Genomic DNA, 25,429 nt, shown 5'->3' on the forward strand with positions numbered 1-25,429 from the left:
TCCCTCATTATCTAAGGGATTATCAAGAAAGTTGTTAAGAGTGCAAGTTCTCTGTGGGAGCTGCCTTATACTGAGGCCCTCTCCCCTCCCCCACATACACCCTCAGGTCCCTGCTAAGCTGGAAAGGGGGAGCTTGGGGCTGGAGCTAGTAGGAGCAACCCAACCCCAAGTTGATCCTTCCCTAGGTTCCTTTTGCTCCCCAGGTCTCCCTAACCTAACCTGGTCCAGCTGCCTTTGTCCCACTTTCCTTACACACTCCCTGACGTAGGATGGCCTGAGGGTCCTGGAGAAGGGGGGTGGGGTCAGAGCAGCTGGTGGAATGCACAACCACTTCACTGCTGGATCTGCTCCCTGTGGGTTGCTGGAGCTTTTGGGAGGCTCTTGTGACCCGCAGGAGGCTCAACACAGCCAAGAGCAGGGTACCTGCCAGTGCTCCATTCATTGCATTGATCCCCAACCTCCCTACCCACTTCCATCACCTCAGGGTCAGGGGGGAGACAAGAACCGCAGGCCCAGTTTTTAAGGCAGCAACAGGAGCCACTGCTGCAGCCCTCCCACCCCACCACTGTACTCATCGCCCTGGGCTCCAACCACCCTTATCCCTCCCTCCCGAACTGAGACCCCTTATTCACACATCCCCTTCTGCTCTCACAGACCTGCCGTAGGACTTACCCCGGGGTATTCTGGGAGGGGGCAGTGGCCATTCCCACTTCCCCTCTGCTTCTGGGGATGCCTGGTTGGTCAACGCCCCCCCCCCCCATCTTCCCTCCTTGGGCTGGGGGAGGGGCGCACTGCTCCCTATTCCATAGGAAGAATGTATCTTCAGGGCAGGACCACTGGCCTTCCCCCTCCTGTTGGGGTGGAGGCCCAGGTCCAATGCACACTGAGCCTGGCAGGCTCTGGCCTGGCCCACTAATAGCTGAGCTGGGGAGCTCACCCCTTAGAGATGGAGAGTCCTGCCACGTATGGTATGGTCTCTCTACCAAGGGAACCCCAGTCTCTAGGGGGCAGGGCCTTAGTGGTAGCAGCCATATATATGAGGCAGGACCCTCCTTCACAGGGTCCAGGAACTGATAGACTCCATATACACCTGGCCTGAGCAGGAGGATGGCAACACTGCTCTGCCCCAAAATATGCCTCATTATGGACATAGTGCCTTGTTCAGTACAATTTACTTTGTCACCACCAAGACAAGAAGGGCCCCAATTCTTTGTTGGGCCCCAAGCTGCACTTTGCAAAGAGGAGGTGGTAGGAGAGGGAGGGAAAGAAACTGGCTTTAGCTACCTTTGCACTTCTCTGTATTTTCAGACCATCCAGTGGCCTGCCCAGCCCCTGGTGTAAAGTAAAGGAGCTAGCTGGCCTCCTAGATGCTGTTCCACAGCCAAGAATACCCAGAGTACTCTGCCCTGGTCATGCCTCCACATACGTGATGGGGGGTGGTGAAGAGCTATTTTGACACATCGCTACCAGGTGTGGGAACCTCTTTGCTCAAAGCATTCCCTGGGGCTGAGTTTGAGGCCTGGGGGAAGTAAGGGAAGACAGAAGCAGGCCCAAAGTTTGCAGCATACATTTGGACACTAGCAGCCAAACCACAAATACTAAAATACCCAGTAAAGCATAGCCTATAGAGAGACTTCCCACTGCCTCAGATCATCTATGGCCACACCCTACTCTGGTCCCCAAAATCTGTTCTTCCCTAGGAAACTCTCAGTTCTCTGAATCCCTACGTCCTGCCAATAATGCAGCCAATACAAAAGCAAAGTGAGCTGGTTGGACATTCAGTTATAACTAAGAACAAGGACTGAGACATACAATCAGGACCCTGTGTACGTTGTAGTCACAGAATTCACCCCATGATGCAGATTTCTGCTCCAGAATCTGAGCTTTTCTTTTTTTTTAAATTACATTTCTAGCCCTCATTATCATGAAGAAAACAGACACATGGCCTGAGTGTAGCCAATGTAATGTCTGCCTGAGCTCATAGATAGCTTAATACAAAAGCTCTGTGCGGGGTGAAATGCCCTGTTCCTCTCAATGGTGTATTAACACAAAGATGGGAACTTAAACAGCACAGTTAACTATTTCACTGCTGATTTTAGTAAAAGGATTCAGCTAATGCGCTTATCCCACAAATCCTAATTTGCTTCCCCCACTGCCCAGGTGACAAAAGCCCAAGGCATCCCATATCCAGTTACTCTAACTTCCAGCTCCCCTAACAACTTCTGGAGTGCAGATATGCATTTACAATACCAACAACCTGTGGTACAGTGAAACCTGAAAGGTTTCAGAGTAATAGCCGTGTTAGTCTGTATTCGCAAAAAGAAAAGGAGTACTTGTGGCTCCTTAGAGACTAACCAATTTATTTGAGCATAAGCTTTCGTGAGCTACAGCTCACTTCATCACGAAAGCTTATGCTCAAATAAATTGGTTAGTCTCTAAGGAGCCACAAGTACTTCTTTTCTTTTTGTGAAACCTGAAAATGTGGGAGCAGCAATGGTATAAAAGAAACTGGATTTAGTATAAATATAAACACAGGGAGTACTGCGTTGAGTGGATTATTCCTTTTTAGGTCTAAACAAATCTTCCTATTAAAGTGCATATGAAGCTGCTAAAAATGATTTCACCAGTGATGCAGAATCCAGAGATCTTGCTACAGAATTTAGGTCCCGTTTGCTGCAGAGAGCAAGGGGCTTTGGGTAAGATACAAGATTTCGGCTATGAAAATATCCTTTGCAGATTTTTATGTGCAATAATTATTCCTTTTCTCTACTCCTGCAGGTCATGGCTGCGCTGTTAGCCCCTGTGCAGCTGCTGGCAGTGGCTGTAACAGTTTACCTAGAGCTAGTGAGATCCATTCAAGGGGGCGTCTATTATGGGATCAAGCAGCTGCCACACCAAATCCCACAATATCAGGCCCTTGGACAACAAGTACCTCACATGCCACTGGGCAAAGAAGGCACTCCAATGCAGCACATGGGCAAGGAGGTGCCACATATGCAATATGGAAAAGAATACCCTCACCTGCCTCAGTACATGAAAGAAATCCCACAGCTGCCTATGCTCGGCAAAGAGATGGTGCCAAAAAAAGATAAAGGTAAACATACCAAGTGAAACCCCCTCCCCACTCCTCTCAGACCTGCAGGGACCAACACTGGATTAATGTTTTAGGAATCATAATTAGTACTTAACTGCAGACAAATAATGGTCATAAAACATCACTGCCCATTGCTTCTGCAGCCAGATGCTTACACAGCCTGGCACGCACCCTGAGTATTTGGCCAGGTTCCTGCCACAGAAGAGCATACTCGGGTACATGCCCAATGAACGTGGCTGAATCTGCTTGTGGTAGAAGTGGGGAGGGGCCAACCACCAGCTCACAGTGTCACACACCTGAGTGAGTGGTATTGCAACCTGGCACACAGGGTGGCAGCAACCTCAGTCAAGTTCAGCCTGGCCACCCAAGCTGCCTAGTTTGCCAATAGCAGGACTAGGCAACCCATGGCACGCTTGCCAAAGGCAGCGTGCAAACTGATTTTCAGTGGCACTCACAATGCCTGGGTCCTGGCCACTGGTCCAGGGGGGGCGGCTCTGCATTTTAATTTAGTTTTAAATGAAGCTTCTTAAGCATTTTAAAAAGCTTATTTACTTTACATACAACAATAGTTTAATTATATATTATAGACTTCAAAGTTTTTAAAAGGTCTCTTCCTAAAGTGTATTACAGGCACACTAAACCTTAAATTAAAGTGAATAAATGATGACTCAGCTCACCACTTCTGAAAGGTTGCTGACCCCCGGCCTATTGCAGGAGCAGCCCAATAACTACTTTCCCCAGGAAGGGAGATGTAACCAAGGTCACACACTGCTAGGGGCCCTCTCACAGCCAGGCATAGCACAACAACTCACAGTTTCCCTGTCAGTGGCTCAGCCCTCTGGCTGGGTCCCCATATTAAGGGCACCCTTCCCAGGGTCACAGTCCCAAACAAATCTCTTTAACACAAACAAAAATCCTTCCACCTCCCTAGGGTACTTCTTTCAGGCCAACGGGGAACTCAGTCCCACCCTTTACTCTAGCTTCCAGCCCAGTGCCCTGTATTAAACAACTAGGTCTGCTCCTTTACCTGAGCTGCAGTTTTCTCTTGGCCACTTCCTATCCAGCCTTTTAAGGTCTCCTCTTGGTGATTCCATCTCTTCCCTTCTTAATCAGGGTCTCTCCCAGTCCTGTCTGCCTGGAGAGCTGGTCTTAATCCCCAGGCTTTCTGCCTAGCTCTCCTTCCAGAACTTTTCCCAGCTGAGATTTATCACCACTTAAGCCAGGCTCTCAGTCTATTACTGTAGTCACCTTCTGCTCTTTATCGGGAATTGCCTGATTCCGCTCAGGTGAGGTTCACTCTGTAATCAGGTTTCAGAGTGGTAGCCGTGTTAGTCTGTATCAGCAAAAAGAACAGGAGTACTTGTGGCACCTTAGAGACTAACAAATTTATTTGGGCATAAGCTTTCATGGGCTAAAACCCACTTCATCAGATGCATGCAGTGGAAAATACAGTAGGAAGAAATATATACACACACAGAGAACATGAAAAATGGGGGTTGCCATACCAACTCTAACGAGACTAATCCATTAATTTGCAAACTGGACACCATTAAATTATGCTCGAATAACGACTGGGAGTGGATGGGTCATTACACAAAGTAAAAACTGTTTCCCCTTGCTAATTTTTTCCCCTACTGTTACTCACACCTTCTTGTCAACTGTTCGAAATGGGCCATCCTGATTATCACTACAAAAGGTTTTTTTTCTCCTGCTGATAATAGCCCACCTTAATTGATTAGTCTCGTTAGAGTTGGTATGGCAACCCCCATTTTTTCATGTTCTCTATGTATATATGTATCTTCCTACTGTATTTTCCACTGCATGCCTCCGATGAAGTGAGCTGTAGCTCACGAAAGCTTATGTCCAAATAAATGTGTTAGTCTCTAAGGTGCCACAAGTACTCCTTGTTCTTTTTTCTGTAATCAGGTTGGCTTATCCCCAGGCCCTCCATCGCATAGGGCAAACCATCCTATTACAAGGGTTAATGGAGGAGGGCAGCCAATCAGCAGGGAATTTCTCTGTGGTCTGGTATGTTTTCCCTGCAGACCTATATAGAAAGGTCTGAAAACCTGCAGTCTACAGGGAAAACTTGTAGTATGAGTAGAATGTAAAATGGAAGTAAAACTTATCTACTGCATAGGGTGTAAAGCACTTAGTGTTTGTACAGTGCTTTGAAGATATTAAGTGCTATATAAATGCTATGGGTAGATTGTCCCTTGCTCTGTGTGTGCCTGTGCAGGGAATTAAGGGGGATTAAGATCTCCCTTTATGTTCCTACATGGACTCTGCACATGCTGTTTCCCTCTCACCCATGCACACAAGTGAGTTGGGCAGGGGTAGAGCTTTAACTCCACCCTCCCTAAAGCACCAGCCAGAACAGCTGAGCAGATGCACAGGATGTTATTGTTTGCTGCTGATATACGTCAACAAATCACTAACATCCCCCACCCCACTTCTGAAACAAGGGGGAAGCAGGGCAGGAATTGTGCCTCCCAGATGTACAATTCCTTCCCTGTGTTGCTACATACTTCCTCATACACAGGGCTGTGGCAAAGCTACAGTCTAGCCCCGAGCAGTTTGATGCATTGAGCCAATACAGATTATTAAATTATTGTGTATCAAATCAGTTTAGATATTTTAAACTGAAATGGCACAACATTCAGAGACAGAAAAGAATGGGGATATGGGGTCATGAGAGGAAAAAATGGGAAAAAATAAAGAACTCAAAATTCAAGGTTTTTTGCATTTCATCACAGACTTGAAAGTTGGCCCATATATGTGGCAAATTGACCTATGGTGTGGATAGCTTTTACATAAAAATTAAGGAAAGATTTTGAGGGGAAAATAACTATTTCACTTAAACTACGAATAAAGTGAAATTTGGGGTGCATGAAATCATTCAGAACAATAAAAGTGCCATGTTTAATTCTAATCAACTACTGGGGCCATGAGGTGGTATACCTAGTATATCTACCACAAATCCAAGCAATACCTAAATGAGACCGAGCTATTTAAACTGCATATCCAATAAAGGTAAAATTATGGTTGTTCTCTCTCTTTCTTTTCTTAAAAACAGAAATGCCGTTAGCCAGTTTGAGAGGTGAGCAAGGTCCCCCAGGTGAGCCTGGACCAAGAGGGCCACCAGGTGCCCCAGGATTACCAGGTCATGGAGTGCCAGGAGCCAAAGGAAAACCAGGTCCACAAGGATATCCAGGAATAGGCAAACCAGGTATGCCTGGAATGCCTGGAAAACCAGGAGCAATGGGGCTCCCTGGGTCAAGAGGTGAGATGGGACCAAAGGGAGAGATTGGGCCTATGGGAATACCAGGTCCACAGGGACCACCAGGGCCTCCTGGACTGCCTGGAATAGGAAAACCAGGTGGTCAAGGATTACCAGGACAACCAGGAGTAAAGGGTGAACCAGGAATGAAAGGACCACCAGGACTCCCGGGGCTTCAAGGCCCTAAAGGAGAAAAAGGCATTGGGATTCCAGGCTTACCAGGGTTAAAAGGTCCACCTGGGTTACCTGGCCCTCCAGGTCCAGTTGGACTCCCAGGGATAGGCAAACCAGGAATGATTGGGTTTCCAGGACCACAGGGACCTATAGGTAAACCAGGACTTCCAGGTGAACGAGGGCCACAAGGTCTTCTTGGGGCACCTGGGATTCAAGGTCCACCTGGCCTTCCAGGTGTTGGAAAACCAGGCCTAGATGGAATCCCAGGCCAGCCTGGATTCCCAGGTGGAAAAGGGGAACAAGGCTTGCCAGGTTTACCAGGACCCCCAGGCCTACCAGGGATTGGGAAACCAGGATTTCCTGGGCCTAAAGGTGATCGTGGCATCGGTGGTTTCCCTGGAGCACTGGGGCCTAAAGGTGAGAAAGGGCACATGGGTCCCCCTGGCATGGGTGGGCCCCCCGGGGAGCCAGGTCAACCAGGGTTACCAGGAATAATGGGGCCATCTGGTGCTGTTGGTTTCCCTGGACCAAAAGGAGAAGGTGGACCTGTAGGGCCTCAAGGTCCTATTGGTCCAAAAGGTGAACCTGGCCTACAAGGTTTCCCAGGAAAGCCAGGTTTTCCTGGGGAAGTAGGACCCCCGGGTCTTAGAGGACTACCTGGTCCAATAGGGCCAAAGGGAGAAGCTGGTCACAAAGGTTTGCCAGGCCTGCCTGGTGTTCCTGGGCAATTAGGACCTAAAGGGGAACGTGGAATCCCCGGTGATCAAGGCCATCAAGGTCCATCTGGAATCCCAGGTATCGCAGGACCCAGTGGCCCAATAGGACCACCTGGACTTCCAGGACCTAAAGGAGAACCAGGTGTACCCGGTCCACCAGGCTTTCCAGGAGTAGGGAAACCTGGTGTTTCAGGGCTGCAAGGACCACCAGGAAAACCTGGGGCACTTGGTCCACCAGGCCAGCCGGGTCTTCAGGGTCCTCCAGGGCCTCCAGGTCCACCTGGTCCTCCAATAATAATCCCACCCACCCCACCGGCCATTGGACAATATTTGCCAGAGCTGGGGCCTGGCATTGATGGAGTGAAGACCCCACCTGGCTATATGGGCAAGAAAGGCAAGAATGGTGGCACTGTCTACGAAATGCCTGCATTCACGGCAGAACTCACCACACCCTTCCCACGGGTCGGGGTGCCTGTGAAATTTGACAAGCTTCTCTACAATGGCAGGCAGAACTATAACCCACAGACTGGTATCTTCACCTGTGAGATCCCTGGGATTTACTACTTTGCCTACCACATTCACTGTAAAGGGGCCAGCGTCTGGGTAGCTTTGTACAAGAACAATGAGCCACTGATGTACACATATGATGAATATAAAAAAGGCTTCCTGGATCAAGCTTCTGGAAGCACCGTCATTCAACTGATGCCTGGAGACAAAGTTTATATTCAGATGCCATCTGAACAGGCAGCAGGACTCTATGCGGGGCAATATGTTCACTCGTCTTTCTCAGGATATTTATTGTATCCTATGTAAAAACAAAACAAAACAAAAACCCCAGACAAAATTACAACTCTTTTCCTCTGCTTCAAACTTTTATACCATTGAAAGATGCATTTACTGACAGTTTTAGATCCCTCTTGTACAACAAAGTTTCACATTATGCACAGCTTGTTATAAAAATGGTGTGGTGAACATATTTTATGATGTGTATCCGGTTCATAACAGTTGTTCTGTATCCAATGGGGACATATTAGCTGTACATTATATATTTCTGTGATACCATACTTACTTCATTTCATTCACAATAATACAATATTAAGGGTCAAATCTTGCATACATCACTCACTCCTGTTGCCTATTTAACTGAACATTGATCTAAAGTGTGAGATGAAAAGATAACTTAAACAGAATGTGTCAGTATGAAATGATCTGATATATGTATAAGTTTGAGTAATGCTTTTTTTTTTTAAAGCAGGGTTTATCTAAACCTGCACCATAAGCAAAGATTCTCTTAGCTGAAATCCTTATTTTCCCCACATACAGTATCACAGGACAGTTTCTTCTAATAACATACTTAAGATGGAAAAGAATATTCGCACAAGAGAATTTTAATTCACTGCTTTATCCAAATAGCCATTGGAATCAAAAGGAAAATTGCCACTGACTTCAGTGGGCAATAGATCAATCCTTAATACCACAGCATTCAAGAAGCCTCCATATATATTTACAAAGCAGACGGTAGACATGGTAGACCTGAGATATGGTTTTAGTCTAATGACTTTAGGGATGTTATGCCAAATTATTAAAATAATGTAGCATTTTGGCCAACGAACATCAGTGCAGTATAAATACACGCATTTTCCCAGACCTTTCCTAAGAAACTGCATTCTGTTCGGCTTTTAAGAGAATGCGCTTGTTCTGAGATTCAGCCAAAATTAGCTTATTAATGAATGTACAGCAAAAGTGGCACTTGCTCTGTTTGCTAAATAATAAACAAACTAGTTTGAGGTTGCCCAATAATTTTCATTAGTAATAAGGATCAAGCAAACTCTTTTACTTTTCTCTCATTTCCATTGTGCGTGGGTGCTGAGAGGTGTCGGTGGCCTCTCATATACAGGTCAGACTACATAATCTAATGGTCCCTACTGGCCTTAAACTCTTATGATTCATTTGAGAACAATTTCTTTTAATGTAATAACTGATTTCCAGTTCTTTTTATTTATGTTACTGATTGCCTAAGTTTGTATATGAGCATACATAGGCATCAAATGTGCGTGTATGTGGGGGAAGCAACATTTTTACAAGGTACTGTCTGTTCAACAATGGTGCTAATCTCACAGCAAAAAATTAATTACTGAGATTAATTTAAAAATATCTTTATACTGTACTTTTCTGTGTTTCCCTTTTCAGTGTTGCACATCACACTATTCCATTTGTTTAAAAGTAGACTGAACACATCTTCTATGTCTTGACTAATGCAACCCTATTTAATTCAAAATGAACTAGGAAATTCCGTGCAGAAAAAAAAAAAAAAGATTTAACTGGCATTACCATTATTTAAATACAGAGTTTAATGCAGTGTATTACCAACACAGCGCTGCAATGACTCTAGTGCGGTGCGTGATCTCAGATATTTTATGGAATGTTGGTGGCAATGGACAGTTTACCAGACACTGGTGACTTTGGTGAGTTTCCAGGATATGTATGAGATATGTCAATAGCAAATAATTTTTGTATTTAAATTTTTTGTACTGATTTGAAAAAAATATCTTATTAAATATCTAAAAAATAAAAGTTTCCTTTTATTAACAGAGCAACTAGAAAGTTTGAAGCACCAAATTCACATTTCAGAGCAGAAAAACAAGCCAGCATGAATGATGATCTACAAAGGACATTTTATTTTATTTTGCCAAGCTTGCTATTAATCCGTATTACAAAGAAACCAATGTAATCACAGAGCATTTACCAACAGATGATGCCTCTAGAATCCTGAATGTGCTCAAATGCAAATATCACCCTGAGGAAACACCACTGGCATTTCTACATAGGCCTTAATCCTGCATGGCCTTGCTTGATGCACAGCCGTGTCTCGTGGGTGTTGTGGAGGCTCAGAGAGAGAGAGAGAGAGAGAGAGAGAGTGAGTGTGTGGGAGAGAGAGTTTAAGTAGAGTACTGGTTGGTGTGGAGAACTATGTACCTTGCTTGAAAACACAGGTTGAAAAAAGGGTGGAGCATAGGAAGAGGGGATGTGCCTCAAGAGACACATGCTTAAGTATGATCCTCATCATTCTGGGTGGGCAATTAGTGACAGTCTCCTTTTAAGCCTTGAACCTACCAATAGGCATAAATATACCGTGGGCTGTACAGCATGCTGCTGAGGATGGGCCATCAGATCCAGAGTCAGGAGATCTGAATTCTGTTCCCAGATCTGCCATTGTAGAACAGAGACGTTTATTCACCAAACTAGCATAGTGTGGGAAACAATCTGATACTGAAATAGACCAGTAGCAAATTCCTGGTGCCTTGATTGCTCAGACAGAGACCAGAGAACAAATTTTTAATTCTCACAGTCCATTCCCTGAGGTGCTCTTGGGGCAGGGCAGCCCCTTACTCATGGCAAAATGTAATGTCACAATCTAGCACAAAATGTCAAAACTAAAGTGAATGTGCCCGCATATTCATTCATGGTGGATTTTTTTCTTCTTCTTTTTGAACACTGGGCCACACTCAGAATCCCTAAAACCACACACCGAAGAAAGGGCTTTTTCTTTTCCAAACTCAAGTTCATGGGGGGAAAAAGTGAGAAAAAACAAATAGCACTGAGGCAAACAATATGTTCTTTAGTATTTCTCTGCTTTTCCTCCGAAGTCTCTCGTGAGCTTCCTGTTTCCTCAAGCTCTTCCTATTGAGCTTCCAGACACGACTCGTGATGAACAAGATTAAAAACCCATGAAAATGTTGCCTCTAAGAGAATTTTCTTCTTTGATGAAATTTACCATCACCAACCGTGACAAGATTTTGCTTTTGCTCAGCAAAGAGTAGTTTGAAACCTAATTTGCAAAGTGTCAATCTTCCCAAAAAAGAGTGATTTTGTCCTGCCCCTCAATTTTGAGAAAGCAAAAGCCACCGTTCTGATAGAGTGTATCATTTGTGCACTATGCTACGGCTCATGTTAAAGTTACATGGATGGCACTTTCCCTCCCCATTTCTCTACCCACCACCATAGAAACTTGACATCTCCTTTATCAAATTAAATGTGTCAACTGAACGGCAATGATAGAGCCACCATACATCATTTATATAGTGCTGTAATGAGGTCTAGCACTGTGATTTGCTAAAATGTGCCTGAAGAGGGCAGTGTCCTTAAAACAGATTATATGGAAAATAATCTGACTCACAATATTCAAAACTCCACTTAAAATACCTGTTAACAGCCAATGACTGTCAAAATAGAGTTTGTGTAAAAGGCACACAAAAATCAAGCCAAACAGCAAATGAAATCAAATATTTATTGAAACCAGAAAAACAAAACATTGATTTTCACATACTCTTAAAATTATTAAAACACATACACAAACAACACAGCCACACAAACAACACCCCTGTTCCCATATTTTAGGTTAAGAAAATATGTAAAAGTGCCCTGTAAGGGTGTTTGGAAAAAAGATAAGTATATTATTTGTGTACATAACAATACACGTCACATACTAATTATTAAACACCCTTCTTGTCATTCCAAAATAGGAATAATACATTTTCATTTGAAATGTAATCTACAGATGTGCATTAAACACTCACAGATTCATCCTTCGTGCATTAATCTGTAACCTGTCTTTTAGTGACATCTCAGAATTGCCCTTAATTGTTACAGTTGAAGAAATTAAGATAACTTTCACAACACAGCAAGCTCAGTCCATTGCTTTAAGAATCTTCCCCAAAGGCCACTGAAGACTCTCCTTCACTTCAGTGGTATTTTGACTGGGGCCTTAAAGCAAATGGTCTATTGCAGCTGACAGAAGGAAAACCAAAATAAATTCATTAGTATTCGGCAGTTATACTGGCACGCTACATGGAACTACAGCTTGCAGTATCCTGGACTTCAACTTGTACTGTTGCAGATATCAAATTAAAAAGCAGCTTTTAATAGAGTGGCCCATTGTAGAAAGCGAGTCTTAGAAAAAGTTCCTCCTCCAATTGCTCAACTTATTTTTAAAAGGAAAAATCTCAACGCAAGTTGGAATAACAGTGGCACAGGATGACCTGAAAAATGTGTTATATTTAAAACAGACACCATGATTCTGATTCTCCACTACCTAGCACCTTGTGTAGTTATTTACACCTGTGCAACATGGGTGCAAAATGCTACTATTCTGATTTGAAACCATGTGGTGTCCACATTCCCCAGGTGTAAATAACGACACAGGGTACATGGCAGCGGAGAAACAGGTCCAATGTATACAGAATTCTATAAAGCCTGCATTATGCTACCAAAAAAATCTTTGTAATAATTATTTCACTGCTTAGTATCAAAGATAAAATTACTTACCCATAAATTATGCTTTCTGAAGACAGTACCCTCTGCTCTATATATGTAGCATTCAAAGCATGTATTGGAGTGCTCTGAAAGCTTAACTTTGTTCTCTTTGCATTCCCTCACAACCATCTCCCCCTTCCCAGTTGTCACCATTTGGTGATGTGTGTATAGTTTAGGTGACTAACTAGACTGTCACAAACCCCAGTTGTCAGCTCTTTTGGCTGAAACCTACCCATGACTTATTTCTATGTCTCCAAACAAACAAAAAAACATATGACAGGAACTTAAGAAAAGATGTAGGTGGATGAGAGTAGATTTATGGATGACACCAATTTGGAGAACAAGTATAGATGAGGAACAATCACTTCTCCAAAGCTATGTGTTGCTGTATCCCTTCTTCAATGAGGAAGAAGGTGGAAAGGAAAGAGAAATGATAAAGATAAATATCAGGGGTTGCTCAAAAGGAGAGGGAAAATTATATAGCTAATTTTGGAAAGCGATCCTGTGATACTATCATACTAAACGCTGACACTTTGATACAGTTGGACACTTTGGTACAAGTCTTTACTACCTATATACTGCCAGAATGTAATGGGTTCTATACAGATACTTAAGAGACCTCATGTAGTTGGACCAGCATGAGGCTGCCGTGTTCCTAGTTTTATAAGGTAGAATTTTCACTTTTGGCATAACTCTGCTTCCACGGAAGTGGGAGTTTTACCAATGTCTTCAAGGGGTACAGAGTTAGGCCAGCACTGATGCGGAGTGCTTTTTGAAAGCCGCACATGTAGTAATTACATAAAAACCTCTCTCAACAGCACTAGACACATAAAAATAATGACTGTAATTCTTCTGATGCACCTCCTCATGGTTTTCTTTCCACACAAACAAGCCTTTTAAATGAACTGAAATGAATGCTAGCCAGCTTCAAGGTCTTGTGAAAAACAATGGATCAATTTGCGTATAAATTTTCAAGCAAGGGCCTAAAAATGATGGCAGTGTGGAGGTGAGAAAAATAGAAAACATGATTAACAGAGCAAGAGCCTCAATATCACCTTCTAAAAACATTTGGAATTACTCAAAATCATCACGTCCTTACAAAATGTAGTATGATGTGGCCTCACTAGAGCTTAGGCCTGACTAATCCAACAAGCTTAATCTGAGACCATCGGGGATAAAAAAAATTATAGCACTCATTAGAACCAAGCAGCTAAAAAAAAGAGAGAGAGAGAGACGGTGAGACCCATATAAATTTTTTAAAATACTTGTAACAATTCTGACAGACAGAAATAGAAAATGTGTAATAGAAAATCTTTGACCACTTCACTGTAATCTAAATCAGGTACTTGCTTACTTTTACAGTTATGATGCAAGGAAAAAGTGGTCAATACTCTATAGCAAGATTCAGTCTTTTGCTTCATGCCCTCATTTCTGAAGAAGGCAATCCTGCACTCCTAGTTTTTTAGATTAATCTCTGTTCAAATTAATATATCTGCTGTGGAATATTAGATTATGTTATCCACTTTCAAAATTCCTTTGAAACATACTTCTTTGTGATTTTCTGATTCCTAGAAGATCGATCAATTGACCACAGAGCTTTAAAACGTACCTCCCCTGACTAATGTACCTTATAGGATGATTAGAATGGAATTTTACTTTGCAACTTAGGTCTTCATAGCTCCTGGTGACATTCTCAAGCAGATTTCACTTAGAGCTACTATGGACTTCTGTGAGAAAACTGGTTCACAATATATGACTATCCCACCAAACATTTTATAGTTGAAGATCCTGAGTAAAAAAATTCAAAAGACCCTAAGTGACTTAGAAGTCTAGGCCCCATTTTCAGAATGACTAAGGCACTTAGGAGTTAGGATTTAGGCTCCAAAGTACGTAAATCACGTTTGAAAATAGGATTTAGTTGCCTAAATCACTTAGGCACTTCTGAAACTGTTACACACACACGGAGCCTAAAACTCAAGAGAACAGGAAAAAATAAAAGGAAAGGAGGACAAAGGAATTGCCAGATAAAAACAAAATTGTAATTCTCTGAATTGGTCAATGTGTGTCTCAGATGCTGTTTTGCTCATTCTGTCAAGAAATATAGAAGATGATTGGTGCATGTGATGATCTCTTGGTGCTCTTGAAACCCTTCACAGTTACCTGTTATGGTGAGGGGAATTGTGCTGTTTTGGAAAATATATCTTCATCTTTGGGAGAATAAGAAGTGCAAAGGCTTCTGGAGTGTGTGTGTTTGGGGAGGGGAGGGAAATCTATTCATCAAAGACATTTTGTTTGAAAGAAATTTTAATTTACAAACTCAAGATTCTAGTTCATATTCATTTGGGTGTTCTGGTTGCGAATCCATCTGAAAATGGTCAATACTGCACAGTAGTGTCAAAACGACTCAGATATTTAAAACTCTTCTATAATTCCACAGTTTAAAGGAGATTGTGCTTACCTCTTAAAAATGAATTCAGGTGCTTGTGAAATAAATCAGACTGACAGCACTGAGAACAAATGTATCCATATATTATATACAGCATGAGCAGAATCAATCCAGACTTCCCCACACTGTTATACCAGTGGGTCTCCAACCCAGGTGTACACATGCTATATCCAGAAGTCCATGGGCAGTTCAGTCTGGGGCCTCTTTGTTGAGATAGACAACAAGAAAACACCAGTTTGTGTGAATTATGAAGGTGATTTTCTATGATGTGGACATCTGCCCTCTGGGAGGTGGACTGAGACTAAAAATGCACTTTATATACTATACAGCTACTAGACATCCTTCAGATAGTAATGATTTGCAGATACACTTATCCTAAATCGTTTTCAAACCAGAAGAGAGGGGTGAAAGACTTTGTATCCCTTTATCAATTATTTCATAGCCTTCCAAGTCTCTGGGCAACAGGAAAGGAAGATACGGAAAAGACATCAGTTGCTGAATTTTTTTTTCTTATTGTTAAATAAATGGTGTGCATCATATTTTTATATATCCCTGATATTTTTTAGCTGAAGGTTGTATTTTTTCATAATTAAACAGAGTCACAGACATCAGTTCACTCTACTTGTGTCCAGGAGATAGCGACTCATCATCAGTCTTAGACAGTGGCACCCCACTACCGCCACCTTTATGAGGCATCCGTGCTTCTTTTAAATATTTCAGTAATAGATATGGCATTTAAAAAATAAAAATACAGTACAAAAAATAAAATCTATCTTGTTGAAAATAGTGATCATTCTGCCATTGTCTATTCAGTCTCATGTCAAGCTGATCACAAAGTTCTTATCTATAAGCGACTTCAAAAACGTTTGCTCAGCAATGATGTTGTGGTATCCATTCTGAAGGGGGGGCGGGGTGTGGGGAAACAAGACAAAATCAAATTGTTACTGCAAACAACAAAGGTACGCTCTTTTCCATGAATCAAATGGATTACTCACATAATGCTATAGCCAGAAACGTTTGTGGGAAGGGACTCATACACTTATAGGCTACGCCTACTCTGCACACCATTGGTGACAACATATAGTGTACATACAGCTACATGCAGCAGTGAAAAGCAGGCTGCATCCACACTGTAGCACATAGCGATGTGTCAGTGAAAGGCTCTGGCAGGGGGTGGCAGCAGGAAAGTCCACCCCCTGCCAGAGCCCTTCCCCACTGACAGAGTCTTTACCTCTGGCAGTAAAAGGCTCGAGCAACGGGACACTACATTGCTAAAAAATAACAGTGCAGCTAGGGAGACACAGCTTGAGCGAGTAGAGAGCTATGTAGGGCATGTACTCAGGTGTGTCCATACTATACCTGCCTAAACTGTCCCTCACTGGCTACACTGCTATTTATACCCTTGCTGGGGGTGCTACCTGGGTATGTACTCTACAGCCACTGAAAGAAGCGTGCAGTGTGCATATATCCAAAGGCTGAGGAATAGCCTCCCAAGAGAAGTGGTGGAAGTCAAAACCAGACTAGACTCATATTAGAAACTATACTGCAGGGAATAATCTATCAGTGGCAGAGAGATGGACTGGGCGTGACCTCAGAGGCCTCTTCCATGACTAACTTCCAGGATTCCACACCATGCTTATATGAAATAGATAAATATACATATTTAGAAAACTTCTTTCTTCATACAGAATTGGAAAAGAATTTATTTTTAAAGCTCCACCTGATTTCATGAATAGTGCACAGACGAATTTTTGGCAGGTCTGGGTCCTATCAGTCAGTCTCTAGACAATACATCAAAAACAGCCCCTCCCTCCAAATTCCAATCTATCTCCTCTTCCTCAGCCCCAATCCAAAGCCTATTGAAGTAAATGGAAGTCTTTTCACTGACTTCAATGTGTTTTGGATCAGGCCCTACACAAACCTCCCAAATACTGTGGGGACAGACTAGTGGTTTTCTGACCCTTCTGTGTGTCTGTGGAAAAACCCCACCTAGGGAAATCCTCAACTGATTGGCCATCTGTCTTTCCTCATTCCCTGCCTCTTCTACAGCAGCAGCCAACGCTGCCCTGTCAAGCAGAGCTCCCCCTGACTCCTCAGGAGCCAACAAAAAATTTCAGACAGGGCAGAGTGTAAAGGAAAGTAGCTGCCAGCCCAAATAATTTCCACAAGAGGGCAGGAAGGAGCAGAAAAAACCCCAGCATCTCAAGGCCAGCTCTGCTCTCTCTTCCCATCACGCAAAAATTGTGTGGGTCTGCTCCTCGGTTCCTTCTGACAGAAACCTGCCTGGCAGGAAAGTTTTGAAATCTGCCTTTCTTCCACTGGAAGATTTGTGGAAACCTAATTTTCTGCTTTGACATTGTCCCTGGACTACTGCATAGGGGGCAAACAGTAGACTCCTTCTGAAGCACCTGGCATTGGCCACTGTCAGAAGACAGGATACTGGGCTAGATGGACCTTTGGTCTGACCCAATATGGCTGTTCTTGTGATGTGATATATCTTGATTTTGGTAAGGCTTTGACACAGTCCCACTTGACATTTCCATAAGTAAACTAGGGAAATGTGATCTAGATGACATCTACTATAAGGTGGATGCACAACTGGTTGAAAGACCATACTCAAAGAATAGTTATCAATGGTTCGCTGTCAAACTGGGAAGGTTTATGTAGTGGGGTCTCACAGGGGTCGGTCCGAGGTCCATTCAATATTTTAATTAATGAGTTGGATAGTGGAGTGGAGAGTGTGGTTATAAAATGAGTAGCTGATACCAAGCTGGGAGGGGTTGCAAGCACTTTAGAGAACAGGATTAGAATTCAAAACAACCTTGACAAATTGGGGAATTGGTCGGAAATCAACAAGATGAAATTTCATAAAGACAAGGGCACAGTACTAAACTTAGGAAAACAAAATCAAATGCACAACTATAAAATCGGGAATAACTGGCTAGGTGATAGTACTGCTGAAAAGGATCTGGGGGTTATAGCGGATCACAAGTTGATGTGAGCCAGGAGTCATTCTGGTTGCATCTCTGATATGAGCCAACAATGTGATGCAGTTGTGAAAATGGCAAATATTGTTCAGGGGTACATTAACAGGAGCATTATATGGAAGACCTGAAGTAACTGTCCCACTCTATTCTGCACTAGTGAGATCTCCACTGAAATACTTGTGTCCGATTCAGGGTGCTATACTTTAAGAAAGATGTGGACAAATTGGAATGAGTCTAGAGGAGAGCAAGAAAAATGATACAAAGTTTAGAAAACCCGACCTATGAAGAAAGGTTAAAAAACCTGGGCATGTTTAGCCTTGGGAAAAGACGACTGAGGGGGACCTAATAACAGTCTTCAAATGTGTTAGGGGCTGTTATAAAGAGGATGGAGATCAGTTGTTCTTATCTACTTTCCAGGGACATGGAGAAGTAATGGGCTTAATCTGCAGCAAGAGAGATTTAGATTAGACTTTTGGAAGAATGTTCTAACCATAAGGGTCATTAAGCTCTGGAATAGGTTACCAAGGGAGGTTGTGGAATCCCCACCACTGGAGGTTTTTAAGAACAGGTTAGAGAAACACCTACCCAGGATGGTCTAGGTAGGTTTACTTGGTCCTGGCTCAGTGTGGGGGAGATGGATGAGGTGACTTCTCAAGGTCCCTCCCAGCTCTATGATTCTATGAAACAGACATGTTTCTGCAGAATGTGTCAGTTTTGACTAACTGGCATTTTCCAACAGAAAAACATTCCACTGGAAAACTTCTGACCAGCTCCACCCATTTTACAGAAGGGGAAACTGAGGCAGGGTAAAGTGACTTGCCTAATGCCAAAAAGCCAATCAGTACTAGAGCCAGGAATAGAACTCAAGACTTTCCGACTCCTCAACCATGCTCATTCTTTCAGACCATTGTGTCTCCCAACTTATTAGCACAAGACTATTTTTCTCTAAGCATTTCCCATAAAAGAAAATAGTACATTACCTCAATCATCTCAGACATGGTCTCATTGCCATAATAATGCAAAGAACTGTTTCGGTCAGTGAAGTTGTACTTAAAGCCTGCCAGGTGAACTTCACTGCATATGTGAAATGCCATCGTGATGGCAATTAGCCCTGTTGTAGGATGTTTGGGTTTCTAAAAGCACAAACAAACAAATATAATTGTCAGCTTGATATAAGGAGACAAATCCAAGAGTGGGGGTTTTAACAACAACATAAAATGCACTAATGACTCTGCAGTGCTAAAAAGTTAGCAACGTTGCTAAAAGTAGCTCTGAGCTTTTTCAGAGCTGGAAATTTCAGAAAGAAAAAAAAATTTTTCTTCTGGAAGAAAAATTGTCAAGAGTGATGAAATTGTTTAGGTCTCTAGAACTAGACCCAGCAACATATATCCACACCACAGAAGTCAAAACATCACTTTGTACATTAAAGATAACTATGAGCAGTGTCCAGTTTTTAATTCTGAAGAGCCAATTAAAATGTATTACCAGAGCAGAGGAAGACTATGTGAATATTCAATTCATTGTTACTACTGGATCTATCTGATGACCTCTTGTAGGGCTCTCCAACCTTTTTACGCCCAAGATCATTTTTTGAATTTAAGGGCAGCCCAGGATCTACCCCACCCCTTCCCCAAAGCCCCGCCCTGTCACTCCATCCCCCCTTCCCCGCCCCGTCACTCGCTCTCCCCAACCCTCACTCACTTTCACCGGGCTGCGGTAGGGGATTACGGTTCGGGAGGGGGTGCGGGCTCTGGGCTGAGCTGGAGGCAGGGGGTTGGGGTACAGGAGAGGGTGTGGGGTGCAGGCTCTGAGAAGGCGTTTGAGTGCAGGAGGGGGCTCCGGGATGGAGCAGAGTGCTGGGGTGCCGGAGGGGGTACAGGGTACTGGCTCTGGGAGGGGGCTCAGGGCTGGGGTGCAGGAAGAGGTTTGGGGTGCAGCCTCCCGCCAGGCAGCACTTACTTCTGGCAACTCCTGATCAGCGGTGCAGTGTAGTTGCCACTAAGACAGGCTTCCTGCCTATCCTGACCCCATGACACTCCCGGAAGGGGCTGAGGCCACCTTTAAGGGGGACAATATTTCCTAACAGAGTTCACAAAACCACTGGGCTTTCTGTGGATAGGAAGTCCAGATAGCCAGTGTGAAAAATCGTGACAAGGGGTGTGGGGTAATGGGTGCCTATATAAGACAAAGCCCCAAATATCAGGACTGTCCCTATAAAATCGGGACATCTGGTCACTCTGTCTATGGGGCTTGAGAGGGTCATTAGATTCTCCTCTGCTCCGGTTGCTTTATCTCCCATTTGAAGCCATAAACACCTTTGTTTCAGAGTAACAGCCGTGTTAGTCTATATTCGCAAAAAGAAAAGGAGTACTTGTGGCACCTTAGAGACTAACCAATTTATTTGAGCATGAGCTTTCGTGAGCTACAGCTCACTTCATTGGATGCATACCGTGGAAACTGCAGCAGACTATATACACACAGAGAATATGAAACAATACCTCCTCCCACCCCAGCAGGACAGTGGGGTGGGAGGAGGTATTGTTTCATATTCTCTGTGTGTATATAAAGTCTGCTGCAGTTTCCACGGTATGCATCCGATGAAGTGAGCTGTAGCTCACGAAAGCTCATGCTCAAATAAATTGGTTAGTCTCTAAGGTGCCACAAGTACTCCTTTTCTTTTTGCAAACACCTTTGTGACATTCCAGTCCTTTCCAAAGAACCCATCTGAGCTAGCAGATGCAAGTTGTGATTTAATGTAAGAGAAAAAAAAGCAGCAGGAACAGATAAATTTGCTTTCATGGAGATCAAATATGCTTAGCAAGAACTATTAGGAAGGTCAAATCAGACAAATGTGGTATTTATTCTACAGAGGATACTTTGGAAAGATTTCCATGGGGCGTCAGCTGCTCTTTTATGATACAGCACTTTGTGTAACAACTAGTCTGTGGCCTCAGGGTATGGCAGATGAAGCTTATTTACTTAACATCACAAAGGCCTGTGCAGTCTAAGATCAATCTTGCCTACACAAAGAAGGTTTACAGGTCGAAACCTACAGTTCTGTTAGAACATTCTTTAGAAAGAAACTATCAATTACAATTATTTTAATATAAAAATAAGAGGTTACGTCAATCGCAATGCTCTGCCTCAATTTGCAAAGCTACCACTTGATGGCACTCCTTCCACTAGAATGCTAAGAGGCTGTTGGAAGAGGACAGAACTATGCAGGAGCCCACTAAGGAATGATAGCCCCCAAATGCAGAGGGTCTTGTTATAAATTACAAATATATTTCATCATTAAAAACAATGTTTGAATAACAAAACCATGAATCTGGGTTCTGTACCGGCGTCCCTGGCTAAACGTCTTTCTTTTTCCTGGTTTTGTGACTCCTTGGACTTCTATGCCAGTGCCCAGTCTTAACGGCACCACTGAGAAAAGTATCCTCTCCCTCTCTTGTGGTTCTCTACTCAACACCACAGCAGTGTTACCTATTTGGCAATGTTTTTTTTTTAATCTCTGAAGGAACGGGTAAGATGTCACACACTTCAGTGCATTAAATGCTGAAAGACTCTCTGGGGCAGATGGTGGAAAGGTTTAATTGAGGATGCCCCTATTGCTCAATTGATATACACCTCAACCTAAGCAAGTGCCACTAAAATCTTTATAACAAACCCCACCATTAGGTATTCTGTTTATGCTGAATGTTTTATAAACAAAAATATTTTAGGAATATTTCAGGCAGTTTAAAATAAAAACCACATTGGCACCATTTTTCATATTCCTCCAACACTAAAAGCTTAGTATCATGAATCTCACTGAGGATGGGGGAGGAAAAATAAAACTGATACATTTTACTAACTTCTGCAAAATTTACCTATATAGTTTTTCCATGCATGGTAATGCTGTATGGTTGGGATGCAATGTCTATGAACTTTCCAGGGCTGAAGTGAGGGCTATGTCCTATTGGAAGGCAAGGATAGAAGCCAGTGATATAAAGCTTTCCATTCTAGTTATGAGCCATTACACCTTAAAACCACTATTTTTCCAGGACTGAATGTTGCTCATCTCATTCCAGTGGCTAATTTAGCCAGCCCAAATCCATTATGATGAAGTCTTTATAGCCCCTCTCCCCACCCATGCTATTATGTATTCTTTTCCTCTGTATGTATATGCTACATGAATCTATGTAGACACAGAAGCCATATCCACACTAGGATAAAAGGTCTATTTTTGATGTGTGTTAGCTTAAGCTGTAGGGCTCATCTCAACCAGTTAACTCATGTTAAAACTACAAAACAAGCATGGGAAATACTGCACACTTTAAGACATACAGATGTGCTTCATAGTCAATGACTAAACAAGGCCATGGCGTGGTTTTGTCTAATGAAAATGTCAATGAAATTATTTTAAAGAACCCCAAAAAACAATAATATAGCGTAAACCTGAAAGAGGTTTTTCAACATACTGAATTACAATAAACAGATTATGGTGATAATTTTATATAATCTACTTGGAAACAAACAAAAATATACCTACTTCTTTTCTGGGAAACTTTGTTGGGAACTGAAGCCATTCATGTGCTGTTTTTCTGATAATGACAGGGTCGAGTACCCTGATTTGGTTAGCTTTATATATCATTTTCAAGGCGGGTTTCTTCCAGAAACTATTAGTATTCTGTAATAGTCAAATATACTGTTTTACTTTTAGGCTTAGTTGATTTTGCTTTTCTGTAGCATCTCTAAGTCTAACTCACACGTCATGCATTTGGAGTGGGCAGAGAGGAGAAGCCACACACATGATTTAAAATAAATAAATAAATAAAAATCATGATAGAGTCTTTGATTTTTTACATTTCTCAAAATGTCACTGAGTATAAGAAAAATAATGGAGTTTCTTGTATATAAAATACCCACCAGTAGTATTTCTGGCACAGTATAGAACAGTTAGAAAAACACTGGGCCCAATGATACCTTCAGATATATGGGGACATCTCCCCCTGAAGTCAACAGCACTTTCACCTATGTATCTGAAGGCAGAATTTGGCCTATATGATTTTGAGACAATTTGGTTGATCAGTCATATTTTCTGTACTTTGCTTGCTCGTTTGTACGGACAGGGAATTCATTTTGATTTTAGTTCCTTCTGCTGCTTACAGGGTTGCCAATTCTACCTTACAGGGTTTTCCCTATAGACTATGCAGATTTATTCAAAATGATGCAAGTTACATACATTTATGCAAATTCAGAATCTACTGATGTTTGCTTTGAGAATGTTGGCAGGTACTGTGCTTATCACTCACTTTGAAAATGGAGTAACTGATTTTGATCTCACTTGAATTGGTATAAAAATCAGGAGTAATTCAACTGAAGTTTAATAAATTTTAAGGCTAAAAGAGGCCATTCCGATCATCTAGTCCACCTTCCCCAATAACCCAGTGATTCCAGAGTAAGGGAGAGCAGAAACAAGCCTAATGTCCCTTATGTGTTAAAACAATACCACGTCCTATAAAAAAATTCTCCTTCTCCATCTGCCATGTAAATAAGTTGAGCTCCCATTCCCTGATCCAATGTGGATCAAAATAATTCTCATTTAGGTGCAGAACAGAGAGCAAGTGGGGATGAATACTTAAAAAAATAAAATCCTGTTTCCATGCATATATTCCTAGCAATATAAAACTGTGGAGGAAGGAATTGGGGCCTGGTGTGGGGGGGTTGGGACGGGGGAAAGAATCCAAAAACTATATGACACAGGTAGAATGGTTTCAAAACAGAGGGTAATATCCTCAGCTGGTGTGAACTGCTGTAGTTCCATTCAGTTCAATTATACTGATTGACATCAGCTGAGGCTTTGACCAAGACTATTTTCCAAAGTTTTTCTTGTCTTCAGCTAAATTGTAGGAACATAGCATGAGCTGTTCTGATAATTACTTCAGTTTATTACAGCACTTTACTTCCAAGAGTACTACAAAGAGGTTGATGCATACACTCAGCCCAGATAATCAAAGCCAAGACAATTTGAACCAAAACTAACTAAATATAATAAATAAATTAAACTTACTATTTTATGACCACTCAGTATGTTCCAGAGCCACTTTAAGTCATGTGGTTTGAAGACAAGAAGAATTACAGTAGTGTTAGGATCATAGTTAATTGGATCTGAAAAAATAGACTCTGGATAAAAAAGTCGGAAAGTTGTCCTCCTTCCAACATCCTCTTCGTACCCTATGACGGGACCATTATTCATTCTGTAGGCAAAGGGAGAAAAAAATATATACAGAGAGGATCACCATAAATCCATTTTGATGGGCTCTGCAGGGCAAATAGCACAAGGATTTAGCAGTGTGACTTTTATTAATAATGTTAATTGGGAGATGTGCAGGTAGATCCTGCATTGACAATTTAGCCCAGGGTCTTCAAACTTGTTAGGAAATGTGGTCAAGAAGGTTCAGAATAAATGACAATATTGCCAACCATGCAGCCCCACTCCAGCAAGATTCCCTCTGACTTGGCCCATAAACGAATACTGCCTTAAAACTTCAGATTATCTAGTTCAGTTTAATTCAGTAGCAATTTTCTCCTAAGTCATGATGGAGGAAGCCAGGCCCTTTGTTTTCTTGTTTCTTTTGTTTAGTAAATTGACAGCCAAGATGGGAGAGTAACAAATGTGGTAGAACTGGTCACTACAAAGCTAAACTGTCCTAGAGCAGACAACAGGAGAGTCACCCTGGCAATTCCTCAGGGTAAATCTATGTACACTTACGGATAGGGACGTTCTAGAAAAGTTGCTGGCCAGTAGTACCTGCTGGAGAGTCAGCTGAAGGTGGATTTGTGCTGGAGAAACAGCTCAGAAAGAGGGGGAACTGGAGACAGTGTATCCTATACTTAGGTAGATCCTCAAATGTGGTGAAAACACCCCAGGAAAGCCCTGGCACGGATAGCTATTGATTAACTGCTGGAAGATCCAGGTTCCAGAGAAGACAATACAACCCCCCAAGTGTTGGATAAATGAAGAGAATTAATTCTCTTCTATATCTCGACAGAATTAGGGTTCAGACCGTGTCCATCATTTACCTAGTTTTAATTTAACCTATGTGGTGCATTTATATAGTTTCTGGGGGTTTTTTTAATTAATATTTGTAAATGCTGAGTGACTGCTGCTCTCAGAGACACTGAATTAAAGAAAAGGGGGAAGCCAAGATATTGGGGACTCTGTTCTGCCCTGAAGAGTTAAACAAGCTGACGAGTGGTGGAAGTAGTAGTACAAATCACCATCGCACATCCTTTACTTTGTGGCTATCCTGTACTCTTTGGAACCATCTGCCAATCCTCACATGCTAAGAACTCTCCCAGTCCTCCTTAAAATCCACTGCTTTCACAAAATCTCAAGAAGATGATCTCTATCACTTTGTCTAAAACATGACA

The 25,429-nt window shown here is 42.4% G+C and overlaps 2 protein-coding genes across 12 annotated transcripts in view; one reads left to right on the top strand and one right to left on the bottom strand.

The window, feature by feature from the left end:
• The window catches only part of COL8A1 (collagen type VIII alpha 1 chain), a 115,248-nt gene extending 105,410 nt beyond the window's left edge, over positions 1-9,838 (top strand). For all 3 annotated transcript variants that reach the window (XM_073307768.1, XM_073307788.1, XM_073307778.1), the window contains 2 exons: positions 2,779-3,094; positions 6,171-9,838. In XM_073307768.1, coding sequence (XP_073163869.1) covers positions 2,782-3,094; positions 6,171-8,077 — 2,220 coding nt within the window. In that variant the 5' untranslated portion in view covers positions 2,779-2,781 and the 3' untranslated portion in view covers positions 8,078-9,838. The remainder of the gene's footprint in view (positions 1-2,778; positions 3,095-6,170) is intronic.
• Positions 9,839-11,567: 1,729 nt separating this feature from the next.
• ST3GAL6 (ST3 beta-galactoside alpha-2,3-sialyltransferase 6) overlaps positions 11,568-25,429 on the bottom strand; it is a 177,960-nt gene continuing 164,098 nt past the window's right edge. For 7 of the 9 annotated variants that reach the window (XM_073307840.1, XM_073307832.1, XM_073307848.1 and 4 more), the window contains 4 exons: positions 24,066-24,252; positions 22,545-22,682; positions 18,991-19,143; positions 11,568-15,919 (listed from right to left, as the gene is read on the bottom strand). In XM_073307840.1, the coding sequence (XP_073163941.1) occupies positions 15,839-15,919; positions 18,991-19,143; positions 22,545-22,682; positions 24,066-24,252 (559 nt within the window). In that variant the 3' untranslated portion in view covers positions 11,568-15,838. Of the gene's footprint in view, positions 15,920-18,595; positions 19,144-21,882; positions 21,969-22,544; positions 22,683-24,065; positions 24,253-25,429 lie in introns of those variants that run through there. The other 2 variants (XR_012154502.1, XR_012154504.1) reach the window with 2 other exon arrangements.

Source organism: Lepidochelys kempii, chromosome 1, assembly GCF_965140265.1.
Source record: "Lepidochelys kempii isolate rLepKem1 chromosome 1, rLepKem1.hap2, whole genome shotgun sequence".
Lineage (NCBI taxonomy): Eukaryota > Metazoa > Chordata > Testudines > Cheloniidae > Lepidochelys > Lepidochelys kempii.